At 41.9% G+C, this 17,267-nt stretch overlaps 1 protein-coding gene across 1 annotated transcript in view; it reads left to right on the forward strand.

Moving 5' to 3' along the window:
* ITFG2 (integrin alpha FG-GAP repeat containing 2) overlaps positions 1-17,267 on the forward strand; it is a 989,737-nt gene that overhangs the window by 109,142 nt on the left and 863,328 nt on the right. Inside the window, exon 3 of the mRNA XM_044087619.1 lies at positions 8,788-8,829. Within this exon, the coding sequence (XP_043943554.1) occupies positions 8,788-8,829 (42 nt within the window). The remainder of the gene's footprint in view (positions 1-8,787; positions 8,830-17,267) is intronic.

A 17,267-nucleotide genomic window follows, 5' to 3' on the forward strand; every position in this document is an offset into this window, starting at 1 on the left:
ATCATAGAAATCACGAAATCCAAAATTAGAATCCCTTAGGGTCAGATGCCATGCAACCTTGGTTCATTAAAACATGCATAGACTTCATAACAGATCCCTTAAATACATGTACAACCTCTGCTTTTGTTACATCTTCTCCTCCATTTGGAAAGACTGTCTAATAAAACCAATTTCAAAGAAAAACAATCCCTGGACTTATTCATACTTTAGAGTGGACCTATCTCAATATTTCCAACAGTTGCCAAAGTTCTGGAAAAAAAAACTAGCAAATAATCAATTAACCAAACATGTCACAGACCAATGTCTACTTTCTCCAGGGCAACACAGATTCTGGGCCAACAGAAGTACCACCACAACCATATCTATACCTTGACAGATGACATACTTATGCCCACAGACAAAGGTCAACTTGCAGGAGCAGTCTTTATAGGCCTTACAAAAGCCTTTGATACAGTAAACCACCAGATACTCAACTCTACCCTTCGATCCCAGGGCATACGCTCCACAGCTGCACTATGATTCCTGAACTCTCTATCGCAGCACACCTTTTCTCTCTCATTTGGATCCTGTTCATCAACTAAAGATCCCTCAATGAAGGGCATTATGTCCCTCAGGGCTTAGTCCTTTTGCTTTGTTATTTTGTGTCTACATCAACAAACTTCCAGCAAATCTCCAAACCATCCTGTACACAGATGACATGGTCATAAAACTGTTATGTAAGAGCAGCTTCAGCAAGACCCCCTCCAAACCCTAAACTACTTGTTAAAAACTTGACAACTACTTCTGAATGCGAAACAATGCTATTGGGAACCTCAAAATAGCTCAAAACGTGCCCTTCCAACCTCTTCATCTTAGATCTACAAAATAATCCCTTAAAAGTACTCCTTCTTTCAGTTATCTAGGACATCATCTTGACCCAAATCTCAACTTTCAATTTCATGTACAAAAAAAAACAAAAAAAAAAAAAAAAACAAAGCAAAATGTCAACAGACGTTATTCTGGGTCTAGAAAATTTCTCACTTTCTGTCTCTTTGCAGATAGAGAAACAATATGAAAAGACATACACATGGCCCAACCTAAATAAACATTCCCACTTATCACCTCAGTCTCTTAGTAAAAATAAATTTCATACACATGGCCCAACCTAAATAAACATTCCCACTTATCACCTCAGTCTCTTAGTAAAAATCTATCTGCCCTAAAAATAGCAGCCAAGATATGTTGATTCATCTCATTGGCACCAAGACCAGAACACCACTGCTCAGTAATTCATAAAACCAACTCGCTTCCAATTCATAAACAGGCAGAACTACTACTTGGCACACACGTATTCAAACTCCTTAACTGAAACATCTTCAACTTTCTAGCAGAAAGCTTCACAATAAGAGAAAGATCTTGTTACCTCAGATCTCAGCCAGGTCATCCTCTCTCTTAAATCTCCACCATGTCATATAAAAATGCATCAATCATAATTTCTACAATCTTGTGCCAAAACTCTGGAAATCCACCCCAACAAGCGTCAGAAACTCGCGTTGCTTTTCTCGGTTTTGCAAAAGCTCTCTTACTTTAAAGCAACTCTTCCTATGAAGTAATAGAAATGTATACAACTAATCATTTAAATGCCTCTATTTCTCCTCCTACTCCCAAGTATTAACCCTGCTCTGGCTTGCTAAAATATTATATACGCTATGATTTAGTGCGGTTGAATCTTCATGATCTGTTCTAAATTTCATTGTCAATATCTCAATGATTTCCTTCCCATATGCAATGCACTTGAATCTCAGTAAAATATTCTAGATCTCTTCTTTTATTGTACTTCTGTTTTATTGATGTAGTTGTTGTCTTCATCTGCTTCATTGCTTTGCTAGATGTTCTTCATCTCACATTGCTGCAGTCCAGATCTGACATCAGGCCGCATGGTCTGATGCAGGGATGTCAGAAAAAGTGAATAATTGTATTTTGTCCCTCCGGCCTCCTTCCGAAGAAAAGCGCAAAGACAAATCCTTGAAACAGTTTCTGTTGAGTCTCAAAACTTTGATTTTGCAGGATGTGGCCTCCCAGGAGTCAGGTCTGGCTGAAGGGTTACTGTTCTTCCTTCTATGCCTAAGGTGGTTAGGCCTTCTGCTTCTATTTCTAAGGCTTCTTCTAAGGGCAGGTCTGTTTTGCCTTCCTCTGGTGTCCCTCCAGGTACTTCAGGGTCTGTGCCTAAAAAGCACATGCTTAAAATGGCAGAAGATTTGATTTCCTGATAAGAGGCCCAGGGTGGAGCCAGAGTTGGAAAGTTTGGATCAGGCCTCAGATGACTCAGAGTCTTCTGCTGAAGATATTCTAGATTTTCCTCCTTATTCGGATTCTGATGCAGAGGATTCCACTCCTTCTGCTTCTCCTCCAGAGGATTTTTCATTTTCAGAAACTCTGCATTCCATGAGGGAGCATTTTAAGTGGGAAGGACAGGATTTCTCTGATTCACAGAAGAGGCTTAGGGAATTCTTGTTTTACCACAGCATAGACCCTTGGCTATACCTCCTGTTTTGGATGTTGTTCAAGATTTCTCGGAGGCTTCCCTTAATCCAGATTCTTACAGATATTACAGGGTGCCTGAGGCTCATAAATATCTGTATAAGAGTCAGAAACTATTAGTCAGGTGTTAGAGCCTCTGTTGTAAAGAATCCGTCCTCTAGATAAGGAAGCTAGAGCTTTGGATAGATGGGGTAAGAAGGTGTATACCTCTTCTACTTTAGCAATGAGGGCTTTAAATTGCCAGTTTCATATGTTGAAGTATCAGAATTTCCTCCTTTCTCAGCTAAAATCTAAAGTGGATGCTTTGGCAGAGGGCATAGAGTGTAAAGAATTGCAGGATTTAGTACATGTCTCTGAACAGGTGGGTAAGCATTCTTTGCAATGTGGTTTTGATGCTGTACAGGCCTCTTCTAGGGTAGCTGCCACTGGTTCAGTTCTTCAGTAGACACGCCTGGCTTAAGGATCAGAATTTGTCCGAGCATGTTAAAACTAGAATTCTGGATGCCCTTTACAGTCTGAAGTTTTGTTTGGTTCCCCCCCTGAGAGTCGGTTTGAAGAAATGGAAGACAAGGCTAAGTCTATGCAGACTGTTAAAGATTTTTTGCAGGTGCAACCTCCAAAGTTTAGTAGAAATTGGCCTACTAAGGGGTGGACCTACCCTTCTTCTGATTCTCAATCTAGGGGCAGATCTAGACGTGGCAGGGGCAGAGCTCACAGTACATTCAGGCCTAGAACTTGGAGTTCGCCTGCACAATCTGCAGGTGAGGGCAGGGGCCAGCAAACAGGCCCAATGACCTGCATTTTCAGCTGCCAGATTCTTCTTGCCTGGCAGCTCCTTTGGGAGGAAAGTTAGCACTCTTCAAGCAAAACTGGCTTTTAGTCACCCAGGACAAATGGGTATTGGACATTATAAACCGAGGCTACAAGTTTTATTTCCATACATTGCCTCCTTTCAAAGGCATGCCAGACGCCTCTCTCGGCAAAGGATAGAGGCTCACAAGCAGATTTCTTTGCTTCTTCAAATAGGAGCTATACAGCCAGTTCCTCTGTCAGAAGTGGGACTAGGATTTTATTCTCGCCTGTTTCTAGTACCAAAGAAAGGGAACACGTGGAGACCAATTTTGGATTTATCTATCCTCAACACTTATCTGGACATTCCAAAGTTCAAAATGCTGACGTTACAACAGCTTTTACCTCTGTTGGGAAAAGATCACTGGATGGTAACTCTGGATCTCGAAAGAGGCTTATCTTCATGTTCCTATCAGGCCCAGTTGCAGGAGGTACCTGCGTTTTCGGGCTGGAAATTTACATTATCAGTTCTCTGCATTGCCCTTTGGCTTATCTACAGAGTGTTCACAAAGGTTCTGGCTCCAGTGATTGCCTTTTTCAGGTTAAGAGGAATACAGATTTATCCTTATTTGGACGATTGCCTGATTATTGCACAACACAAAGGCGAACTTCTTCATCATCTACAGTATGTGATGGTAGTGTTAAGATGCCTTGGGTATTCTGTGAGCGAAACAAAGTCCAGTCTAGTACCCTCTCAGGACATGTGCTTTCTGGGTGTGAGACTGAATACAGCTTCCCAGATGGCCTTTTTGACCCCGGACAAACAAAGAAGCCTTTCTCTTTATTTCCATCAAATGTCTCTACAGTCCAGGCTGACTGCAAGGACAGTCCTTCAAGCCTTGGGGTTCATGGCATCTTGTATTCTGGTGCTTCCCAATGCCAAACTGCATATGAGGAAGCTTCAATGGTATCTCAAAAATGTATGGACACAACACTGCCAAGATCTAGACACTGTCATTCCAATAATACCTTGCATTCAGAAGGAATTTTTGTGGTGGGCTCAGGAATGTCACCTAAACAAGGGACTCTCTGTGACCCGACCAGTCAGATTTTAATGACAGATGCCCGGACAAGGGCTGGGGAGCACACCTCAATGGAAAATGGGTGCAAAACACGTGGCCTGTCAGACTTCAACATTTGCATATCAACTTGAAGGAGATGTTAGCAGTTCAATTTGCATTGATGGCTTTCAGGGATTTACTTCACCCAGGACAGGTGTTGATTCAAACAGACAACACTACTGTCATGTGGTACATCAACAAGCAAGGGGAACCCATCTTTGCAGGCAAGCGATGATTTTGTGGGAGACTGCTCTCAGTTTACACCTCAATCTTCAGGCAAGGTTTCTACCAGGAGCACAGAACTCCTTAGCAGATGTGTTGAGCAGACAAATTGTGGATCCTCACGAGTGGAAACTGGATCCTCATGTGTTTCAAAAGTTGACAGTGTTATGGGGACTCAGACATAGATCTGTTCGCTTCTCCACTAAATTACCAGTTGCCAAAGTTTTGCACAAAATGTTTCATCCCACAGCTTGGAAGGTGGATGCTCTATCATTCAGTTGGAGCAATCTTCATGTCTATGCCTTTCCACCTCTGCCTCTCATTCCCAAGGTACTCCTGAAGGCCAGAATAGACAAGCCATCCATGATTCTGATAGCGCGATTGGCCTCGACAGCACTGGCGTACCCACTACTGAGGCGTTTAGTACGCGAGCTTCCATGGCCTCTGCCTTTGATTCCGCATCTTTTGTCTCAGGAGGGCAATCACTTCCTCAATGTCAAGATTCAGTCTCTGCATCTCACAGCCTGGCATATTCTGTTTTAGACCCTGGAGGGTCTCAGCTTCCACAACAAGTTTTGAATGTTATTTTGGAGGCCAGAAGGCCTAGTACAAGGAAAGTTTACGATAAATGGAGGAGATTTTTTCTTGGAGCAAAGCGAAGGACTTTGATGTTTCCAAGCCTGATTTAAGTGTTTCTCTTCAATATCTTACTGAGTTATTGGACAAGGGTTTGTCTTTCTCCTCGATAAAGGTTCATGCTGCAGCCATTTCTGCTCACTATGACTGTGACCCTCCTTTATTTTCCCATCCTTTGTTTAAGCAATTTCTTAGAGGGGCAAAGAACATAAGACCCGAGCTCCTACTCCTGCTTGGGATCTCAATTTTGTGTTGGAAAAACTTACTCTACAACCTTTTGAGCCTGCAGCTACTGCCGAAGTTAAAGTATTTATCATGGAAGACTGCTTTTTGTTGGCCATTACCTCTGCAAGAAGGGTTTCTGAATTACAGGCCCTTATGGCAGTGGAACCTTTCCTGATTTTTCATAGGATAGGGTATCTTTATGTTCTAATCCTTCCTTTATGCCTAAAGTGGTTTCTAGTGTGGCCTTGAACCAAACTATTCATTTGCCTACTTTTTATGCAAACCCCAAAATAAAGGGAGAAGATTTTGCATACTTTGGATAGTCACAGACAGTTACGTTATTATTTGAGCAGAACCAAGGGGTTCAGGCAGTCTCAGCAGTTGTTTGTTTCTTTTGCTTTGGGTTCTCAGGGAAACCTGTTTCAAAACAAACTATTTCTAAATGGATTGGGTTTTGTATTTCTTTCTGTTATTCCCATCATGGTAAGGAGGTTCCGCTGGAATCAGACCTCATTCCACTAGAGCTACTGCCACTTCTACTGCCCTTCTAGGGGGTAGCTACAAAAGATATTTTGGAAGCAGCCACTTGGAGTTCAGTACATACTTTTCCAAGCATTACCACCTTCCTCTTTATTCTAAGTCTAGGGCTGGATTTGCCTCTGCAATTACAGGGCATTTTAGCAGCCCCTAATGCTTTATGATTTTGCCATCCTCCCTTTACCTCTTGCTTTGGGATTCTACCCATAAGTAAGGACTGCAACAATGTGAGATGAAGAACATAGTACAGTTTTACCTACCATAAAATGTATGATGAAGAAGATCCACATTGCAGCAGTCACCCTCTCTCCTTCCCCTCTATAGTTTGGCATGGTAATATGGTTTGGGTGATGGTTGTTGTTGGGCATGTTTTGGGAGGTATCCTGTTTTCCTTCTGACATCTGGGGCAAGAAAATACCCTGATGTCATCTCTGCGCGCCATGATGACGCCCAAGCCTAATACTTTGGTATTCGGCGACGAGGACAGCCGGACTACCCATAAGTAAGGGACACAGCAAATGTGATCTTCGAACATCTACATTTATGGTAGGTACAAAACTGTACTTTTTCTGTCTGCCTCATGTTTGTAAAACTGTTGTGCTGTTATGTCCGGGCTCAGCCTGAAATCAGTCCATCTGAACTGATGCTCTACCTCAGCTAACAAAGCTAAATAAATAAAAAGAGATGAGAATGAATAAATGTTATAGCAAAACTGAACAGAAATTAAAAGCTCAGCAGGCTTGGGTTCAGTTGGCAGCCTGGGCATTGGAAGGTTTAATTTGGATTTCAGTCTGTGCCTTTCTTGCAATCACTGGACAGACCAGAGGGATGACAGAACAGGTCTCAGGGAGGAGAATTCACATGGAAAGCCTAAACATTTTTCTTTATAGACACTTTCTTTGTTAGTGAATTCACCATTTTTGATTACAATGACATGATTAGTTTGACCCATTTACATTTATTCAGAAAAAGATTTTACATTTGTGTCAGATAAAATTAACAATTCTTATGGTTCTTCATTATATAGCAAACTGCCGTTTTCCAATATCTATATATTTTAGTAGTAACCACTATTTGTGGTTAAATTATGACTTGGTTAAGATACATTTGGTTTGTGGGTCTCATCTAATTTCTGATAATGCTTTGTTTTTTGTGGGAGTTGACAGTGTTAAAACAATGTATTTAGATAGGGGATACCATACTATTTTTTGAGGATATCTCTAAAGAAACTCTTACAGACATGAATGCAGGTTGCCATAACAGCAGCTATAACCACACACCTGAAATGGCTTTACCATTTTTCTGTGGATAACAAAACCATCCAGAATACTATTTGTTAAGAACTGGAACCTGTTTAAGAACTGGGTTCATCTAGCCCTTTTTTTCTCCCAAATTTTTGTTCAAAAGAAGTATGACTTTAAAACTATATTTAAAACAAAATACTAATTCCAACATTAGTAGACACCAGTGGTGATGTGGTATATTTAAATGTGGTGCATGCAGACTGTGGTGTTACATGCTCAGATGTCTTAACATTACCAGTACTGTCTACCCCAGGTCTATTGGTTGCATGTAGGATTTTAGCTAACATGTGGCAGTGTCTGCATTGGAAAGTCCTGCTCATGTGAAGCATTTTACGTTGGAAAGACGAGAAGACGTTTAAAGCTGAAAATAAAGGAGCACAAGTGTTGTATCAAGAATGCTGACAGTGATAATGCTTTTATTAAACATTCTGGGGTCTGAGTTCATTTTGAAAAATATGCCTTTTTTTCATTTTAGAAAAGATTCCAAAAAGTGTGAGTGGTGATTATTGAAAGAATAAGTTGGAATTTCTAGAAGTGATCTGGCAGCTAAGGTTAAATGCAGGCAAAAAAAACAGGACTTAATGATCACATTTCTGTAAACAGTGTTTCAAAGAAAGAGAATAGCAGAGTTATCAGTTGTCTTGCATGTTTAATATTGGTTGAACTTACAATTTTAGTGCATCATTTATCTAATCATTTTAATGAAATTGTATTTTTGTATAAATTTAGTTAGGTTTCTGGTTATTTCTTCTGATGAAGTTTCTGGAGGCTCAGAGGTTAGTGGAGAAATGACAAAAAAAAAAAGAAAACTGAAGCCCTCATATATGTTATAAAAATCCACTGTAAAACCATAATGTCTTAAAGTCTTGGTTTTCTAGCAATTTGTCATTTTCCTGTTGTTCCTGCTGTGCTGCTCCTTTTTTATGGTTCCTTTTCTAGTATGTGGTTGGACTGCAGTGCATTTTGTCCAGTTGTACATATTTTATTGTTGTTTGTGTCTTTGAAGTATGCTTGTAGTCAACAAGGTAACCTTTACACCTTGGATGGTTTTCAGTATCATTGCACACCTCTGTTCCACAGCCATTTTATTGAGAATTTGATGTTTCATGCTTTACTACCTTCCTACATCTGTTATAATTTTCAGCTAGCCCCTCTGCCTACAGTAAAGTAAATGGTACAGCATTCATGGTATTAGAGAGGAAAAACTGTGTAGAAAAAATCATAGATTCAAAGAAAGTATGGGAGAATATGTAAAACTAGAAGAATGTATTGCTCATCTATAACATTAAGTATTTTTAATGAGCCATGGTATATCTTGTTCTGAGTGTGATGTAGTAAAAAAAAAAAAGATTTTAAATGAAATACAAAAAGCTAAGTGTGTTTCAGTAGAAACTGTGCACTGCAGTAAATGATGATAATATTTTCTATTTCAGGTGACTTGTGTTGGAGTTGGAGATGTATGCAATAAAGGGAAGGTATGCCCATTTTATTATTGAATTTCCTTGAAACTTCTTTTTGTCATGTTGATTTTTCTAGTTTTAGTCTCGTATAAAAGAATGCCTGCCCTATCACTGATTTTGTTAATGACCTTAGTAACAGCTATATTTTGTGGTCAGGACATTTCACATGTGGGAAGTCATGTAAGGGGCATATTGGGTGGAGATGACATGTTCAGCTAGATATTTTTTTTTCTGTAGTGCAGTGCATTCCTTTTCCATGTACCAGCATGGCATACCTTGGCTATAGGTGTATGTTGGGATTCAAATTCATTACAGGTAGGGCTGCTCTTTGGCCTTTGTCAGATGTCAGGATCTCTACTGGAGCAACACCTGCCTTTGTCCAGGAATGAAATGCTTAGTTTGTCTTTCACTGCCAGCCACTGTACATCATGCGTAGGTGCACCAGTGGGTGTCTAATGTGACTAATGTGGCAAGCAGTAGCATTCTTGTATAGTTACTGAATCAATCCTTTCTTATTCCTCCTTTCCACTAATCAGTTTCCTCCTTCTTGAGCTGTAGCTGCTTGACTTTCTTTATGGCTGTTGTTATAGGTCATGACTGCCCCTGTGGAACAACTCTCCTATTTTGTTCAGCTGTAAGGTAAATCCCCTAAAAGAGAGGCCTTCACACATGCTTTCAAGTACCTTCACTGTATTTGACTTTTCAGAGATACAAGGGGACATCTAGGTACAACATGTGTCAGTAAGTAAAACTGTTAACTGATAATTTCAAAGAGCTGACATTGGTCGGCTTAAGCATTTGTTGTAATTTTTCTTCTATGTACAATGGCAGACAGCCACAGCGAATGATAATGTGGTCACATTTCATAGCCACTGCTTCCATGAACTTGTCACAGAGGATATTTAGATTGTATTAAGTTGGACTTAGTCTCTCTAGAATTCCAAATCACCAGTTCAGATACATTGCGACTTCCTATGATATGGATATGAGAAAATCAGGCCTAATGTACTTTCCTTTTACATATAGTGCTCAAGCTTACAACTGGTGCATAGAGGGATAAAGCCATGACTATGGCCCAGGTGACCTGAGTTCAAATAGTTACTCAGGCAGTTGACAGCACAGCCAGGGAGGATGGGCATGCTTATCCTTGTGGGATGTTCATCCTTAGCTGTTCCACAGATGGCTTGACCCCTGATGGTGGGCAAGGGCAGATCTGCAGTGGGTAACTGGTTAGGAGAGGATGTGGGCGTGACCATTCAGGCCGGTGATGGTAGCCCTTACTGTGCATGTGGAGGATTATGCACATGCAGACAAAGGTGCATAGGTGGTTCTTACAGTGACCCAAGTGTCGACATCACCGCCAAGAGACAGGGCTTAAGGTGTTTTTTTTTTTTTTTTGTCTTTTCGGCTTTTCCTGGTTAGGGGTCGCCACAGCTGAACTCCGGTCCGCTAATGATTGGCAGCAGATTTTTTTTTTTTATGGTGCCGAGTTGCCAGCCCGACGTCCAACCTTCAGTGAAGGCACGCCCATTCATGCATGTCTTTCGGAGGCCACTTGACCACGGGAAGGACATGCAGACTCCACACAGATGGCACCCCAGCCGTGAATCGAACAGGAGAACTTCTTGCTGTGAGGCAACAATGCTACCGCTGTACCACTGCGGCTGGCTTAAGGTATTAAGTATAAAAGAATAAAATTAAATAAAAATATTTCACTAGTTCCTGGAAAGCTAGTGAGAGCATAAGTTCATGATGTCTTCCAGAATGATAGCCCTTCCAGACATCTTTCTGTTTCAGAACTGAGAGTTTCTCAACACTGGGGCTCTCAACACTGCTGTGGGCACATGGGGCTCAAGTACAGGTGGGGAAAACACTTGATGGTCAGTACCACAGAACAAGGAAAAGACTAATGAGAAAAAAATGCTGCACTCCGAATGTTTTGGTTACTCAGAAGAGAGTAAAGTAAATCTGAACAGGTTCATCCTATTAGACAAGCATTTGCATTTGAAATACAGTATTCAAAAACAGGGTAATTTTTTTTTTAGAGAAAGGGGTGTACCACTTGCCCTTTTGTGTAGCTCATTTTGCTTAAAATGATAAAACCCTTAGGACCTAATTATTATGTCGAGAGAGTAGCTGTTTTAGATGGTTGTTTGTGCTTTCCTATTCTTACGTTCTGTGTTTGAAACCTGAAAGACACGGTCCTGAATTTCACAAATTAAAAGAGAGTTCATAATGTGAAAATGTCATGAATAGGTTTTTGCTTCTCTTCTGTATAAAAAATAAACTGAAAGTGGGAAACTCTGATACCTGATTGGGTTATGATTATTTGGAAATTAAGGGGTACCCACTAATGTGACCTGACAAGAATAAAATATGTTAGCCTCTTGAATATATATTGTTTTTCAGTAAAGACCACCCTTGAATATACTGAAATTAGTTTGACAATCCTTGAATATAATGATATTAGTTTAGACAAGAAGTACTCCACTTGAAATGTAATAAATTGTAAAGCATGTTGGTTGTAGAAATGATGGAAATAATTTTTGTTGATAAGTAGTCAAGCAGGAAGAGTAAGCGAGAGAGAGAGAAATTGCACTGACTTAAAAATGCTTTTACTGCTGTGTATGACTTCCCCGTGGATTAAATGATCTTTTAATGTTTTTTCTACAAAAGCTTGGAAAAATATACCTTTTCCAAACTGTAAGTGTAATTTTGTTTGGGCTAGTGTTGGCATTCTGGTGTCTCCAACAAATGCCACGGTGGGGGTGGGGGGGTACTGAACACTACAATTCCAGTCTGTCACCCTACCACTGTTACCCATCCTAAGCAATCTTTTAGTTCATGCTATAAAGCTTTAGGAGTAGTATGCACAGACTGAAGTGCAGTTGTAGTACTCCTGCATTCCTACAGTCCTGTTGCCACACCAAGTTGGTCCATTTCATTGAGAGGTATGCACAGTGACTGACATTTAATTGTAATGATGTTATATTACTACAACTCCATGTACGGGACCGGTCTTAGGTGAAATGGTGCCTTAGGAAAAGGACTGCATTTGCCTCCTTGGCTGCCTACTGCTCTCTCCACTCACAGACATCCCCCAGTGACCCCCCCCCCAATGTTTTCCCCCATCCTTGCCTCCCTATGCCATCCAGATTAGTTAGTCCTTACATACTGTCTCTTGCAGGATACCCCTGGAACGGCAGCAGCTAATTAACCAAATTATTAAAACCAATTATCGTTTCTTTGTATCTAGACTTCATTCAAGGAGAAGGAAGGATTCCACTGAGGAGGAGCAGTGTCTTACCTGCATTTGTAACATGCATGGAACGTTCGTACATGTCTTTTTGTGCATGTCCCTCAAGGTTTATGTCTCAAGTCATTCACTTCCTCATGGACCAATACCATGTTATAGCTCTATTTGTCAGGAAGTACACTCCTTAGGGCTCTAGTGATGTTAGAAATTGCTGTAACCCTCAACTTATCCAGCGTTGTGCTGCTGTGGTTCAGAGTGGTATATTCTGTGTTTTTGCTCAGGGTGACTCTTCATGGTTAGTATACATGAGTAGCCTGATTTTTGCTGAGCGTTAATAGTCTTATTTCCAAGATGCTTTACGAGTAATTTTTTACAACCTTAACACGAGTCATTTTGGCATAATTAGTGAAGGACTGTAGTGGAGTAATACACTGAAATTGGGAATAAAATGCTTTTGTGTTTGGCAGGAAAATTAGTTAAAAGCATTTTGCAACAACAGTATTTGGTTTGGCTAATCATTTGTAATTGTTCATTGTTTCACCATACTGACAGCAGGATTCAGAAGGTCTAGCAGTTTACTTTGCTCATCAAGTGTGTCTGGTTTTCAAAAGGACAAAGTTACATCTGTTTTGAAGGGGCAATGCTTTAGAATAGATAACAGGTCCTCTGTTATGCACTTTAATGCCAGAACACTAGGTTTTCTGTTGCCATAGATGCATAAAGCCTTGACCGCTACACAAATTACCTGAGTTTGATTAGCAATATGCATAAAGCCTTGATCACTACCCATACCTCTTAACCCTGGAAACATCAAAAATCTGGACAAAGGCCCATGAAAAGTAGATATAAATGGCCAAAAATAGAGACACTGATTAACAAAAAATTTGCATACGGTCACTTAACTCCACCCACTCTGATGGAATTGTGGGATACTAATGTGACTCCCCTGCACTGGCCCAGTAATCAAGGAGCCTCAGTCCTCACCACTAGCACCAGTGAGGGACATACACATTGGGAGGATGACAAGTACACACACAGTAAAGGACAAGTTCCCTTAAGAGCACACAGAGATCACAGTCAGCCTGGGGCTGGTTTCTCCCTTATTCTCCAGATCCCTAATAAGACTTCTCACTGGCACAGCTATAGAGTTGAGTCCTTAGCTATGGTTCCAAGCCAAATACTCCCAGCACTCTCTCTGTCCAACCAGTGCTTTGTGTTCCTGCCCAAGTAGCACACACACACACACACACACACACACACACACACACACACACACACACACACACACACACACTTTAAGATTTGATTTATATACAAACACACATCTGGGAAAGGCTGGCACAGATTTACTAGCTATGCCCCTTTCTGCCCAGACCATAAGGTAGTTAGCACTGCCACCGGAACTCCTTATCAGCTACTCTAAGGCCCTTCCCAATGGGTCATTAATCCTACTATATGATGTTTCTATTATCCAAATGGTTAAGTGTGAACAAGACTTGACTTGCAAGGCTGTTTATGAGTGGCCTGTACAATGTCACCAAATACACATGCAAGAACTCTCAGAGGTTAAATATCTCTAAACAAACCAACCACAATTAAAATGTTTAAATATATTTAATAATAAATTATAAAAGAACAAGACAATACTTCACAGGAAATATTTAAAAAAAAACATTGCAGGACAGTCTCAGATAAATGCAGAAAACATCTAAACTAATATTTACTCTATTCCTATCTATAGCTAAAAGATATCACTGTACCCTAGACTGAATTACAGAGCAAGACGCAGGCAGAAGTGCTGATGAGTGAGATGTTTCTAGTTCCAAGACAAGATACAAAATGCACAGGCTCACTCTCTGAGATAGTTCTTAAATTAATAATACACATTACTGCTGGGTCAGCTGGATGACATCACTCTTTGTCACCTGCCTTCAAATCCCAGGCTAACAGAAATGCAGAATATTATGTTGTCCGTATCTCGCCTTCGTTCTTGCTGTTTGGGTTTGGAGCTGACCCTCGGCTCCGACTCGGCCGTATACTGTAGCTCAAGAGCTTTTACTGGCTCGAGGCTAGCCCCTATCCCAGCATGCCTAGTGGTAGTTACCCAGATCTCGTTTGCCGCTTGCAGCATCCAGATTGCAGATACTGGCTCAGGCTAAGTGTTTTCTCTTTATTATATATTTGAAGAAAAATTTTTGCTCTTATCTTGTCTAACTTGTTAATAGTAGTTGTCCTTCGTATTTCTACCTTTCCCTATCCCGTCCGAGTGACTTGCTTTTGTTGTGGACTGACAGTTTTCTCTCTGGCCCTTTCCCCTCTTCTAAACCTGTTTAACTTACAGGGTTCTTCGTTTTTCTTGCTTTCCTTCATATCTATAAAGTTTTAAGGAGTTGCAGTTTACATTAGTCTCTCTCCTTAGGTGCGGAGTTCACCATTTAACTGAGGCTCTCCCCCCTCTCTTCTTTCCTGTCTATAAAAAAAAAAAAAAAAAAAGTTTTTTTGTCCGTATTTGCTAGTTTATCTAGTTAGTAGTGTGTTTTTTTTGGTCTAGCCTTAGATAGTGTTGTTCAACATTATGGTGAAAGATTCTACCAAGTAATCTAAACCTTTGGGTTTCAAAAAGTGCGATTTGTGCTTTCAAAAGATGTCCCTTATGGACGGGCACACGAGTTGCGTGTATTGTTTAGGGCCTGTTCACCTGCAGGATTTGTGTTCTATTTGCCATGCATTTAGTTCACCAGTCCTGCAGGAGAGAAAGAACAAATTGATCTTAAGAGGGTTACTGAAGGGCCCCTATTATGCTGCTATAGAGCAAAAAAATTGGAAAAACCCAAACCTTCATCCTCTTCGGCTCCGATTTCGGAACCGTCTAAAGAGAAGGACAAGTTACAAGTTTAGTTGGGCCCGACTTTCAGTTCCAACAAGACACTCTCACCTATGGCTCCATCTGTTGTTTCGGAGCCAGTAAGGTCTCATAAATGATCCAGGTCTCCTACTTTGGAACTGGTGCGGTCTGTTCCACAGACTCCTTTATTAGAATCTGTGGCAGGCAGTCACCGGTCTTCAACTCATTCCTCTCGGTCATCCAGGAGCTTCTCGGATGATGATGTGGGAGGGTGGTGAAAAGGCTTCTTAGGACACCAGCATTAGCTAAAATACTTTCTTGCCCATCCCAGATGGAAATGGTGCCGACAGCCCAACCAACACCTGTCTTGATTCCTCCTCCGACTCCTCTGAGCTCAGAGCCGGAGTGTATGGAAGTCGTAGAAGTGGAACCATCGGTTCTGGTTACCTCCTTCGTCTTTCGGTTATGGCTACCACTCCAATCTTCTCGATATACCCCCTTCTATCAAGGGATCTGGTAGCTGATGCTCCCGTGTTTGCTCCAAGATGGGGGAGCGGCATTGGACCCTTGTCCGACCCTACTCTCCCCCGGAGCTTTGGCGCAGGTCAGTTCGGCTCCTACATCAGCCTCAGAGCCATCGCCCTCAGTTCAGAGGAGGTCTCCGGCTTCGTCGGAGCCGGGGACTCTTTTGGGTCAGGACCGTGATGTGTTCAAGGTGATGAGGAGCATGCTGTCAGCTGAGACTGCTCCACCCTCAGCCCCCTTGGCTCCTTTGCCTTCGGTTCCGGTGTCCACCTCCGAACCTCCCGTCCTCCCCAAGCGTAGGGAACCCATGCTCCAGGACGCCCCATTGTGCGATCCCACTTCTTCTGAAACCTCATCTAAGCATCCCTTGGAGGAGGTCCCTCAGAAGAGGACTTGCAAGAGGAAGCATGTAGACTCCCCTGAGTCCTTGACATCAGACACAGACTTGGATGATTCAGAAGGGTTCCCACGGTCCCCCCGTGAAGATGTCTCCTTTACAGACATCTTAGAAATCCTTAGAGGGGTGACTGGAAGTCCCTTGCCCCTTCTGAAGATGAGTCAATGTACCTGAATGCATTCGGTTCCCGACCCTCCACCTCTTGGGTATCTCCTCCTTTTGACCCACTATTGCACGTAGTGAGTCGGAAGGCTTGGAGCTCTCCAGACATGATGAAACCAGTTCCACAGAGGCCCAATAAATTCATTACAGCCCCTGAAGACAGAGCCTTCTTATCCAAAGGTGTTCCTGTTGATGCTATGGTGGTGGTAGCAGCCACCAAGAAGGAATTAGTGGAAACTTCATCTGTCCATCCGCCAAATAGAGTCTTCTACAATGGACAGATACGGGAAGCATATGTTTTCTTCAATGACCTTTACACTCAGGTTGCTGAACTATTTGTCACACTTTACAAGACTTCAAAGGGATCTCCTTAAAGAGTTAAGAGATACTTTGCGGAATCCTACAGTTACGAGAGACTTGGACAAGGTGGCTTCTCAGCTTGTGACCTTGACTTTGGTGGTTAACTCCTCCATGCAGCTAATTTCTTACACAGCTGATGGGTCGAGCAGGGTGGCAGGCACAGGGGTGGCCTTATGCAGATACTCCAGGATGCGCCTTTGTCATTTTGCGGAGCCCTTCAAGTCTTCCTTTACCAATGCCCCCTTTGACGGCTCGTCCTTATTTGGGCCTCAGGTAAAAGAGACTCTTACCAGGTGTGAACAGGATGGCAAAACTCTCTATGCCATTGGAGTACATTTTTCTGCTCAATCTAGGCCTTATGCTAAGGGCCAGAAGAGCAGAAAGATGTGGTTCCGGAAATCCTAGGAGCTTTGCTTGACACACGTGGTGATTTTTCCCCAGGGACAGAGGGGGAAATAACGAAAGACACCACTCTCACGGTAGGGGGGGTCCACAGAATCAGGGAGACAGAGATGCCTTCCAGCACTCCTGAAGGGAGGCCCGACGGTCCTACTCCGGAGACAGTCTGGGGGGAGATTATCCTTGTACCCAAAAGCCTGGCAGACAATCTCAGAAGATACATGAGTACTATCGATAATATCCCGAGGTTAAAATATCCCCTTCTCCCATCTTCCCCTGTCAAAAAGACAACACTCTATCCCAGATGTTCCACCCAATCTTTGGGATCAAGCAAACCTAGAGGTTCAAAGGTTGCTAAGAAAAAGAGTCATCCAGGAAGTTCCCTCAGACCAAATCAGATCCGGAACTTACTCAAGGTTCTTTTTAGTTCCAAAGAAAACAGAGGACTGGAGACCCATATTGGATCTCAGCAGGCTGAACAAATCAGTCAAGAAAAAAAGTTCCAGATG

Source organism: Protopterus annectens, chromosome 11.part0, assembly GCF_019279795.1.
Source record: "Protopterus annectens isolate FY-2018-M chromosome 11.part0, PAN1.0, whole genome shotgun sequence".
NCBI classification, from domain to species: domain Eukaryota; kingdom Metazoa; phylum Chordata; order Ceratodontiformes; family Protopteridae; genus Protopterus; species Protopterus annectens.